At 35.4% G+C, this 13048-nt stretch overlaps 1 protein-coding gene across 3 annotated transcripts in view; it reads left to right on the top strand.

Annotated features, from left to right (window-relative positions):
- Positions 1-13048, top strand: part of DCC (DCC netrin 1 receptor) — a 1184710-nt gene that overhangs the window by 958024 nt on the left and 213638 nt on the right. For all 3 annotated transcript variants that reach the window (XM_012464272.3, XM_012464274.3, XM_012464273.3), the window contains exon 14: positions 12620-12730. In XM_012464272.3, coding sequence (XP_012319695.1) covers positions 12620-12730 — 111 coding nt within the window. The remainder of the gene's footprint in view (positions 1-12619; positions 12731-13048) is intronic.

Here is a 13048-nt window from a genome sequence, read left to right as displayed (position 1 = left end):
TAATAAAGATAAAAATAAATGATGGCATCTTGTTATGGAAAGCATATGAGAAATGTACACTCTCATATACTGCTTGTAGGACAGAAAATTTCTATAACCTTTCTGGAAAGCAATGTATTTATATGTATTTTATACAGAAGTGTATACATTTGTATGTGGATGTATGTCTGTGTGTGTAATTTTCTTTTCGTAAAGACATGGCTCAGGTTTCCAAATTCTAAAAGTTTATCTTAGGAAGCAAACATATTTTTGAAAAGTTTTTAGCTAAAGCATATTAATTGTCATATTATTTTAATAGCAAATAGTGTTTTTAATAACCTAAATATCCTGCTATAGGAAGTTACCTAGACAATTCAGACACAATTGTATCTTGGAATACATGTCTATTTTAGATGGCATAGTGTAAAAATATTAAATCATATGTAAATTATGATTATTTAAAATATAGTAAGCAAATATCCTAGTTGTCAGTATTAGTACAAGAGCTCATATTTATTAAAGCATTCACATAAAAATATTTAGAATAATATATATACCAAAATGTTGATCATAAATATTGCTTACTTTTTAACAACAATATATGTATTTTTAATTGCACATGTAAAATGAAAATAAGTTAAAAATATTACAACTTTTGGTTTCAAAAGTTGAAGATTTTCTCCCACTAATGCTCACTCAATACCATCTGAATGGCTTAGAAAACCGTGGTCCAGAAAATAAATGAAGAACAGTAGCCTCATTGCCAATAGAATTTGCTAGTGTTAATTGCTTAGTCCTTATGAGTAATTTTGGTGAATGGATTTTAACACATTCAATTTAGTATATTCAAACCAAAATTCTGACTCCCTAAATAACAGAACATTTTAGGACTTTCCCTCTGTTTAAGGTGAAATCATTGAAAAAAACAAAACAAAACAAAACATAGAGCAGCAACTGTTAGCCTTTTCGCCGTCTGAAACCCAAAACAAAACACCACAGATTTTGTGACTTAAAAGAACAGATTTTATTCTCATAGCTCAGGAGGCCAGAAGTCTATCAAGATGTCAGCAGGTTCAGCTCCCTCTGTAGGCTCTGAGGAAGAACCCACCCCAGGCCTTTCTTAACTGTGGGAGTTGCTGGAAGTCTCTGGTCTTCCCTGGCTTGTAGATGCACTGATCCAATCTCTTTCTCCATCTTTTTATCTCTTTCCTCTCTGTGTTCTTTCCGCTTCCTTTTTTATTTGTTTTGTTTTGTTTTCTGAGACAGGGTCTCGCTCTCTAACGCAGGCTGGAACACAGTGGCATAATCATAGTTTACTGCAGACTTAACCTCCTACCTCAGTCTGCCAAGCAGCTCGGACTACAGGTGTGTTTCACCACACTCAAGTAATTTTTTAAATTTTTCATAAAGACAAGGTCTGGCTTTCTTGCCCAACTCCTGGCCTCAAGTCATTCTCCCTCCATGGTCTCTCAAAGTGCTAGGATTATAGGTGTAAGCCACTGTGCCTGCTCTCTCTCCTCTTCCAATTAGGACACCAGTCATTAGAGGTAGAGCCCACCTTAAATCCAGGATGACTTCATCTTGAGATCATTAACTAATTATATCTGTAAAGACCCTATTTCCAAGTAAGGTCACATGCTGATCCTTCAGACATGCATGAAGTCTGGGGGGATGCCATTCAAACTACTACAGACTCCTTTTATTATTTTTCCTCTCAAGGACAATCATTTTGAATTGGATTTTCTAATAAATGTTACTTATTCCAAAATAAATAATTCAGTTCTACATTTTCATTTATCTAAAATATGTGTGACAATTAGAGCTTCTAATCAGCATGGGGTAACCCATCACCACTCTGGTTTATTATCATTCCAGCCAAAAGCAAAGAAGTGAGATGAATTAATTAGTTATTAGGAACAGCTCACAAATGCCCATTTGCATCTTTATAGGGCTGTAAGAATTTGGATCCAAAATGTGTAGGCTTTATTCATGTTGTTACTTTTTGATTTCAAGAGTTATAAAGATACATTTAGGAATGCAAACAAAATATGAGCACTTATATATGCAACTATGCCTGAGATTTACTGCAAAAAAATACATACTCTAATTTGAAATAAAGCAATAAAAAGAGTTAATGAACAGCATCATATACTTAAAATTTTTTTGAATAGCTTTGCAAAATCTTTCCATCCTCTTCCCTGCTCTGTAACTGGGCTACAGAAACACCTGTTGCATTTCTAGACAGTGTGGGAATATGTCTTCAATGCTACGAAAAATTAAGGAACCAGGGAGCACTACACACTGCTCGACTGGCTGTGGTTTAGACATGTCCCCGGATATATCTAGCAACTCGCACACTTTGTAAGCAGAAATAATTGATTTTCCATATAAATCTACAGCACTGTAAAATGTAAAGGATTTGACCCTGTGATTTTAATGCCTGTAAGATACATGACTTATTGATTTGGTTGTTTAAAAAAATTGGAAATTTCAGAATGCTCCATTTGCATGTTATAAATATTCAGGTGTAGATACTCAAACATTTCCTTTTTTTTTTTTTACTATCTTCTATTTGTTAGACAGGTGTTTTATGTTGTGCATGTGTTTTTTTAAATGAGAATAATGAGACATCTGCAATAAGAAAATGATTTAGAGTTACAACAAGGATTAAAATTGCTGCTATCGGTTTTATTGTGAGAACCCATGTCAACTAAATTCTAAAATGTTTTTAATTTTTGATTGTTCCCTAGAGAAAGTTGTTTGGAATTGAATTTAAGAATTTTCTTTTGTTTCATGGTCAATATATAATAAACATAATAATAAAGATGCATTGATAGTTTATGAACTGAAACATTGAAATGATACCATAGCAATTTTATAACAAGGTTAACATTGGGAAAATTATGTTGTTTGAATAATATATCATCTCTTACTAGAAGGTCTAAAAAATTAGAAATAGAACACAAGAATTACAGCACTAGAGGGCACTTAGCATTTAGGATAGAAAGATGCAGAGATAATCAACTTTCAACAATAGAATTTTTAACAGCTAAGAAAAGCATTGCTAGTTACACCATACTTTCTTTACAATAAAGATATACTTACAAGTATCTAGGACACGCACATACACACACATACATTGAGATTGAACTTTTTGATCCTGACAAACATAGCAGGAAACACAGAATTCATCTCATCCAAACTGCTTATTTTATAGGAGACATAACTGAGGTCTGGAGGATGATATTGCTAAGGTCCTCCACTAGTTAAGAAGATGATCCCAGGTGGATTGCCTGTGTCCTGACTCCTTGTTATGTGCTCCTTTCACTATGCCATGTTCTCCTCTTTAGTCCACTTTATCATGAGTGACTAAGGCTGTAATATAACTTTGTAAAAGATAATTAATAAAAATAATATTTAACATTTACAAAAGTAATAACAGCCATATTATTACTTACTGAACTCTAAAACCATTCATGATGCTAAAATCTACATATGTGTTTTCATTGTAATCTTTATGACAGTTTTTATTTACATATCCCCATTTTATGGATGAGAGCATGGAAGTAAACAAGGAGGCCTGGGTTTTCACAGTCAAACAGCTAATAAGTAATGAAATGGAAATTCAAACCTAATACTGCCTGAATTGAAAACCTATGCTCTTACCTCATAAACTGTAAATAATGTGTTTCTCACCATAGGTATTGCATTCATGATTGTAAGAGTATAAAAAGGGATACGAGAAAAACACAAGGATGGGAAAAGATGTGTATTGGACAATAAAAATTAAAGATTACCATACAGCAAAAGGTGCTGAATAACTCTAGAACAGATTAAATAAAAGCTTTCCTGGCCAACTTATTTAAACTTTTTAAAATATTCCTATATTATCCCAGTTCAGGAACTAAATCTGATAACAGCTTTTCAAAATATACATACAAAGGCTTTTAATTACAGACTGGCTTCTCTTTTCTCCACCTCCAATGAAAGAGAGACAGAGAGAGGAAGAAAGGAAGGAAGGATGGAAGGAAGCAGGGAAGGAGGGAAGGAAGAAAAAAGGGAGGGAGGGAAGGAAGGACAGAAGGAAGGAAAAAAAGAGGGAAGGAAGGAGAGAAGGAAAGAGAAGGAAAAAAGGAAAGAAGGAAGGAAGGAGGGAAGGAGGAAGGGAGGGAAAGAAAGAAAGCAGCATTGAATGATCTTTTGATATCAACTACCAGAGTTACCGCCCCCCCCCAAATTGCTTGGTGGTGGTCATTATTGGTATAACTCGCTAAGATACCTCCTCTTTCTAATAGGGTGCATTTATTATTGTAATTTCTTCTTATTATTATTATTTTGGAGACATGGTCTCACTCTATTGCTCAGGCTTGAGTGCAGTGGCATGATCTTGGCTCACTGTAACCTCCACATCCCAGAGTTCAAACAATTCTCCTGCCTCAGCCTCCTGAGTAACTGGGATCACAGACGTGAGCCACTGTGCTTGGCTAATTTATTGGTAGAGACAGGGTTTCACCATGTTGGCCAGGCTGGTCTGTAACTCCCGACTTCAAGTGATCCACCTGGCTTGAGCTCCCAAAGTGCTGGGATTACATTACAAAGTACTTAGCCACATTTGTAAGCAAGAGAACAATTTAACTCTTCTTGAGACTGAATTTTGGATATTTTTGATTTCTTAGATTGATCCACTGTCAAAAATGATAGAATCATCAATTTTATCCTGCTTGCCTGCCCGTTATTCAAGTCTGATGTAGTCATCATAAACAGAAATTGCTTCTATGCCTGCATAGTGCTTTACATTTGTTAATGATGTCTCTCTTGGGTTCTAGTGTAGGTCATGTGGGCCTTTGAACCTACCTAGCAAGAGATAGAACAGAGCCCAGATTCTTTACTGAAGGATAGTCCAAATTTTAATTAAAACACCGTAATACTCTTGCTTAATTTCTCTGAGCCTTATTATCCTTGTCTCTAAAATGAGAGCAATTATGTATCCTTTGCCAAAATCACAGAGTATTTGAAAATCAAGTAAGAAAGTAACCCGCAAATCACTGTACCATTGTCAGTTATCATTACATCTCTGAAATGCTTGATTTTATAAGTTACTTTTACAAGTAGATTGTCATTTGACCCTCACAAGAACACCATAAGGTGGAAGCATGTATTATTACTTAATCACCATAGATAGGAAATAGGTATTAAAAGGGCCTCCAGTACATCTAAAATTTTCCCAGCCAAATGCCCCTCACAGCATAGAAGCAGGGCCACCTGAAACCTGGAGTTCTGAAGGTAATGTCCAGACTGCTTCTCTGAAAAGCCAAAATTTCTGCTTCTGCTTTATATCATGCACTTACTTGGGTATAAAAAAAGTATCACAAGTTTAATTTTCTTGATAAAGGTTTGATACAAAAGGCACTGAATTTAGAGTCCAAAGTCTTGGATAAACATATTTTATAGGAGAAATTTAATTTGTTTTAATCCTACTAGGATACAAATAGTGCAATCTATCTGTAAGTGATACTGTGGTAAATCAGATTCAGTGTAACCTAAGAAAGAACTTTTCTAACAAGCAAAACTTGAAAGTAAGTTACCTCCATTGGTTAATTTCTCATTCAACAAAAGTATTCCTGCTTTATTTACAGGGACACTTTGTTAGATATTCAGCAATATATGAACCATTTTATTAGACATTACTTAAGATTGTCATTAATAATGGGATTCTATATATATATTTAAACTTTTTTATACTTAACCTAACTTTTCTAGGTGTTTGTAGTTAAATTCCACAGCCCAGCAAAGTCAAAGATGTTTTAACGATAACATATAATACTTCAAAGCAATTTGGCAGCATTTTCAGAGTGACCTAGAGCACTAATCTCTACAGGATGCTAAAACTTCACTGCAGATGTAATAGAAAGTAAGATATGAAGAACTCTCCTACTGTGTATGGTTGGAAGGGATAATTCTGATAAATAGTTTGGTCTTGCCAGGTGAGATTCTTTTGAGGAGATACTTAAAATACACTAGATGGTCTCTAAACTGCTTTCTTTTTTTAAAATAAATTATATTTTAAATTTTTGGATACATGTGCAGAACGTGCAGTTTTCTTACATAGGTATACATGTGTCAGAGTGGTTTGCTGCACCCATCAACCCATCATCTACATTAGGTATTTCTCCTAATGCTATCCCTCCCCTGGCACCCCACCCTGCAACAGGCCCTGGTTTGTGATGTCCCCCTCCCTGTGCCCATGTGTTCTCATTGTTCAGCTCCCATTTGTGAGTGAGAAAAATCAGGGTTTCGTTTTCTGTTCCTGTGTTAGCTTGCTGAGAATGATGGTTTCCAGCTTCGTCCATGTCCCTGCAAAGGACATGAACTCATCACTTTTTATGACTGCATAGTATTCCATGGTGTATATGTGCCACATTTTCTTTATCCAGTCTATCATTGATGGGCATATGGGTTGGTTCAAGTCTTTGCTATTGTGAATAGTGCTGCAATAAACATAGGTATTCATGTGTCTTTATAGTAGATTGATTTATAATCCTCTGGGTATATTCTCAGTAATGAAATTGCTGGCTCAAATAATATTTCTGGTTCTGGATCCTTGAGGAATCACCACACTGTCTTCCACAGTGGTTGAACTAATTTACACTCCCATCAACAGTGTAAAAGCATTCCTGTATCTCTAGCATCTGTTGTTTCCTGACTTTTTAATGACCACCATTCTATCTGGAGTGAGATGGTATCTCATTGTGGTTTTGATTTTCATTTCTCTAATGACCAGTGATTATGGTCTTTTTTCCATATGTTTATTGGACACATAAATGTCTTCTTTTGAGAAGTGCCTGTTCATATCCTTGACTCATTTTTGATGGGGTTGTTTTTTTCTTGTAAATTTGTTTAAGTTCCTTTTAGGTTCTGGATATTAGTCCTCTGTCAGATGGATAGATTGCAGAAATGTTCTCCTACTTTGTAGGTTGCCTGTTCCCTCTGATAATAGTTTCTTTTGCTGTGTAGGAGCTCTTAAGTTTAGTTAGATACCATTTGTCAATTTTGACTTCTGTTGCCATTGCTTTTGGTGTTTTAGTCATGAAGTCTTTGCCCATGCCTATGTCCTGAATGGTATTGCCTAGGTTTTATTCTGGGTTTTTATGGTTTTAAGTCTTACATTTAAGTCTTCAATTTCATCTTGAGTTAATTTTTGTATAAGATGTAAGGAAAGGGTCTAGTTTCAGTTTTCTGCATATGGCTAGCCTGTTTTCCCAGCACCATTTATTAAATAGAGAATCCTTTCCCCATTGCCTGTTTTTGTCAGGTTTGTCAAATATCTGATGGTTGTAGATGTGTGGTGTTATTACTGATGCCTTTGTTCTGTTGCATTGGTCTATATGTCTGTTTTGGTACCAATACCAGGCTGTTTTGGTTTGCTGTAGCCTTGTAATATAGTTTGAAGTCAGGTAGTGTGATGCCTCCAGATTTGTTCTTTGTGCTTAGGATTGTCTTGATTATATGGGCTTTTTTTTTGTTCCAAATGAAATTTAAAATAGTTTTTTCTAATGCTGTGAACAAAGTCAGTGGTAGCTTGCTGGGAATAGCACTGAATCTGTAAATTACTTTGAGAAGTGTGGCCATTCTCTTGATAATGATTCTTCCTATCCATGAGCATGGAATGTTTTTCCATTTGTTTGTGTCCTCTCTTACTTCCTTGAGCAGTGGTTTGCCATTCTTCTTGAAGAGGTCCTTCACATCCCTTGTAAGTTATATCCTAGCTATTTTATTCTCTTTGTAGAAGTTGTTAATGGGAGTTCACTCGTGATTTGACTCTCTATTTTTTGTGTATAGGAATACTTGTGACTTTTGCATATTGATTTTGTATCCTTAGACTTTGCTGAAGTTGCTTATCAACTTAAGGAGATTTTGGGCTGAGACAATGGGGTTTTCTAAATATACAGTTTTGTCATCTGCAAACAGAAACAATTTGACTTCCTCTCTTCCTATTCGAATACCCTGTATTTCTTTCTCTTGCCTGATTGCCTTGTCCAGAACCTCCAATACTATGTTGAATAGGAGTGGTGAGAGAGAGCATCCTTCTCTTCTGCTGGTTTTCAAAGGGAATGCTTCCAGTTTTTGCCCATCCAGTAAGATATTGGCTGTGGGTTTGTCATAAATAGCTCTTATTATTTTGAGATATGTTCCATCAGTACCCAGTTTATTGAGAGTTTTTAGCATAAAAGGGTGTTGATTTTATTGAAGGCCTTTTCTGCATCTATTGAGATAATCATATGTTTTTGGTCATTGATTCTGTTTATGTGATGGATTACCTTTACTGATTTGCATATGTTAAACCAGGCTTACATCCCAGGGATGAAGCCGACTTGATCATGGTGGATAAGCTTTTTGATGTGCTACTGGATTCGGTTGCCAATTGAGGATTTTTGCATCGATGTAAATCAGGGATATTGGCCTGACATTTTCTTTTTGGTTGTTGCTGTGTCTCTGCCAGGTTTTGGTATGAGGATGATGCTGGCCTCATAAAATGAGTTAGGGACGAGTCCCTCTTTTTCTATTGTTTGGAATAGTTTCAGAAGGAATGGTACAGCTGCTCTTTGTACCTCTGGTGGAATTCAGCTGTGAATTAATCGGTCCTGGTCTTTTTTTTTTTTTTGATTGGTAGGCTACTAGTGACTACCTCAATTTCAGAAATTGTTATTGGTCTATGCAGGGATTTGACTTTCCCCTGGTTTAGTCTTGAAAGGTTGTATGTGTCCAGTGGTGATATCCTCTTTATCATGTTTTATTGTATCTATTTGATTCTTCTCTCTTTTCTTCTGGCTAGTGGTTGACATATTTTGTTAATCTTAAAAAAAAAAAAGCCTCTGGATTCCTGAATTTTTTGAAGCACTTTTCATGTCTCTATCTCCTTCAGTTCTGCTCTGATCTTAGTTATTTCTTGTCTTCTGCTAGCTTTTGAGTTTGTTTGCCCTTGCTTCTCTAATTCTTTTAATTGTGATGTTAGGGTGTCAATTTTAGATCTTTCCCACTTTGTCCTGTGGACATTTAGTGCTGTAAATTTCCCTCTACACAGTGCTTTACCTGTGCCCCAGAGTTTCTGGTATGTTGTGTCTTTGTTCTCATTGGCTTCAAATAACTTATTTATTTCTGCCTTAATTTTGTTATTTACCCAGTAGCCATTCAGGAGCAGGTTGTTCAGTTTCCATGTAGTTGTATGGTTTTGAGTGAGTTTCTTAATCCTAAGTTCTAATTTGATTGCACTGTGGCTGGAGAGATTGGCTATTATGATTTCCATTCTTTTGCATTTGCTGAGGAGTGTTTTACTTCCAATTATGTGGTCAATTTTAGAATAAGTTTGATATGATGCTGAGAAGAATGTATATTCTCTTGATTTGGGGTGTAGAGTTCTGTAGCTGTCCACCTGGTTCAGAGCTGAGTTCAAGTCTTGAATATTCTTGTTAATCTTCTGTCTTGTTACTCTGTCAAATATTGACAGTGGGGTGTTAAAGTCTCCCACTATTATGGTGTGGGAGTCTAAGTCTCTTTGTATGTGTCTAAGAATTTACTTTATGAATCTTGGTGCTCCTGATATATATTTAGGATAGTTAGCTCTTCTTGTTGCATTGTTCCTTTTACCATTATGTAATGCCCTTCTTTATGTTTTTTGAACTTTGAGAAGAGCAATTCCAAGACACATAATCATCAGATTCACCAATGTTGAAAAGAAGGAAAAAATGTAAGGGCAACCAGAGAGGAAGGTCGGGTTACCCACGAAGGGAAGCCCATCAGAATAACAGCAGATCTCCCTACAGAAACCCTACAAACCAGAAGAGAGTGGGAACCAGTATTCAACATTCTTAAAAAAAAAGAATTTTCAACCCAAAATTTCATATCCAGTCAAACTAAGCTTCATAAGCAAAGGAGAAATAAAATCTACAGACAAGCAAATGCTGAGAGATTTTTGTCACCACCAGGTCTGCCTTACAAGAGCTCCTGAAGGAAGCACTAAATATGGAAAGGAAAAGCCGGTATCAACTACTGCAAAAACATACCAAATTGTAAAGACCATCAACATTATGAAGAAATTGCATCAACCAATGGGCAAATAACCAGCTAGCATCATAATAACGGGGTCAAATTCACACATAACACATTAAACTTAAATGTAAACAGTCTAAATACCCCAATTAAAAGACAGACTGGCAAATTAGATAAATAGTCAAGACCTATTAGTGTGCTGTATTCAGGAAACCCATCTCTCATGCAAAGACACACATAGGCTTAAAATAAAGAGATGGAAGAATATTTACCAAGCAAATGGAAAGAAAAGAAAAAAGCAGGGTTGCAGTCCTAGTCTCTGATAAAACAGACTTTAAATCAACAAAGACCTAAACTGCTTTCTAATTTTTACTTTAAGTTATTAGCAGATGTTGTTTTACTCAAAACTGGTATATCAGTCAGGTTTCAACCAGAGAAAGAAAGAGCCAGTAGGAAATACATACTAAGAAAAGCATTGCAAGGAATTGGTTTAAGTGGTTATGATGGCTGGCCAGGCAATTCCAAAATCCACTGGGCAGGCCATCAAGATGGGCAGGCTGGAGCTCTCAAGCTAAGTCCACATCCATGGCAGGGCAGAATTTCTTGCCTCAGGGCGGCCTCAGTTCTACACTTAAGGCATTTTGCCTGATTGAATCTGGGCCATCCAAACAGAAGAAGGCAGTATCTCTTACTTAAAATCAACTAAATATGGACTCCAGTTCCATCTACAAAATACCTTCATAGCCATAACTCAATTGGTAGTGAATTGAATAACTGAGTAGTGTAGCCTAGCTACATTGATACATGTAAATGACCATCACAGAGTATCTCAAATCAATCACTGGAAACAGTATTGACAGGATTGTCCATTCATTTTAAAGAAAAACGAAGTTAAACTTTAACATAACACAAGAGTACATTTTTCATGGATTGGAACTTTATTTTAAACGAGAACATTATGAAAGTTATAAGCTGTTATGAGCAAGTAACCATTTCTTCTCAGAGTTCTCTCCCTATTAATTTTTTAATTTCTCAGAAAAGCTCTGTAATCCCTCTGCCTCAGTAATCAACAATAGTGCCTATGAAATAGTGAAAAAGATTAACAAAATTAGATCAATACCATGTTAACAAATCAAAGTGAGCACAAGCCTACTTAAGAGACAAAGGCCTTACCTTCGAAGCATCTCTTTGCCATCTTTTTGATGTAGTTGAATGCTGTATTTTAACCTAATGTTTTGTGTTAAGCGTTGTTGTACCCCATCAGTTTCAGTAGATTTTTCAAGTATTGTTTTGTGTATGTGTCTTCCCTGTGTCAGATGCTATTGTGGGCCCTAAGAATACACAATTAAAACCCAAATAGTAAGACAAGAGCACCGAAAGAAGTCTCAATATATGTCTTCATGGAGCTTCTAGTCTGTTTTATAAAATTAGAAGCTTCTTTAGAGAACAGAAATTTGTGTTATAGATACCATTATGTGGATGAATTATCAAATGGACTCTTTAATAGTACTATTTATTGAAGGCAACTGTCCCTTCCTTGACAATAAAAAATCCTTTCTAACCATCGTTTAAAATACCATCTCCTATTAGTAGTAAGTTTGAATTCCCCTTAGTACTATGTACTCATCTTCCTTTGCAAAAATCTTGAAATGAGTAATTTTGTACACGAGCATAATTTCTTTTATTATGCATTTTTTCTTGGCACCAAATGTTTGTGCTGTTTCAGATGAATGGGGGGAAATGATTACATTTTTATCTTTATCAGGGTTGTTTAATTCCTTGAGGTTTAAGGACTTGACCATTTAGGCTGCGTTCTCAATATCTCAAAAACATCATATGGTCCTTTGACAAATATCATTTGCTTTATAATAATTTATCATGTTAATGAGCTACTTTGAGCTTTAGGTAAGAAGAAAGTTATTTATATCAAAACTTTTCATTTTTCAGACGAGCATCCATATGGCCTCTCTAGTTTACCTGTGTTCTCTGTGCTTTTCCAAATAACCCTAATGTCTTCATTGTGCACAATATTATGCCAAAATTTCATGGAGACTGATTTTCTCTGTCTCTAGTGTAGAAGCTAATGCAAAACAAAATACGCTTGAAAGATAGTTTTAAGAGACAAAAACCCTAATATGTTCTTCTGAAGTGCATTGGCTTTGGATTCTTGATTTTTGGCCTAAGGAAAACATAATCACAGACCTTGAATGAATGATGGAGACATAAATTTTTAGATTGACCATTCTTTATTTATAGACATGGCTCTTCCGAACAGTAAGAAAAAAAATGATCCATGCAATTTTTGATTATTTCTTCATCATTATAGTTTACATTCTGTATCTGCCCAGAGGCTATGTACATGGACACATTTTTATAAACTGGAAAAAAACTATAAGAATTTATAAAAATTAATTCTATTTCTTGTTGTGATATTTCTACCCTTTCAGTCAAAATAACGATAATTATCACAACAGTCACAACAATGTCAAGCATGTTCACTATTGTTACAATTTTGCTGAAGCTTTCTAAAGCCCAGATAGGAGTACTTGGTGCTTAGTAACTTTCTTTCCCCCTTTGGAAAATTCTTTCATAGGACTGGAGAAAGGAAGCCAGTACAGTTTCCAGGTGTCAGCCATGACAGTCAATGGTACTGGACCACCTTCCAACTGGTATACTGCGGAGACCCCAGAGAATGATCTAGATGGTAAGACTTTTCCTCAGTTACTATCACTCTGATTATCTTTTTACCTCAGCTTCAAAAGGTCTCTGAAAAAAGGAATGAACTCCAACTTTGGAGACATTTATTCTTCCTATATGTTCAGATACAAAACACAACATAGAAACTTTAGTGAATACGTAGTCTTGAACAATGCCTTGTAAATAATGCTATCCGAATGACATAGCATTAATTATGCAATAATTATGGTCCTCATAAAAGATATTTTCTATTTATTTTGTCTTGAATAATTGACCTTAACCATTTTGTTCACAAGAATTATTGTGATTTAACAAAGTCATCATG

This window comes from Aotus nancymaae, unplaced genomic scaffold (genome assembly GCF_030222135.1).
Source record: "Aotus nancymaae isolate 86718 unplaced genomic scaffold, 86718_ANA_hifiasm-v0.15.2.pri h1tg000020l, whole genome shotgun sequence".
Classification (NCBI taxonomy): Eukaryota; Metazoa; Chordata; class Mammalia; order Primates; family Aotidae; genus Aotus; species Aotus nancymaae.
This window is presented reverse-complemented; position numbering and strand designations above follow the sequence as displayed.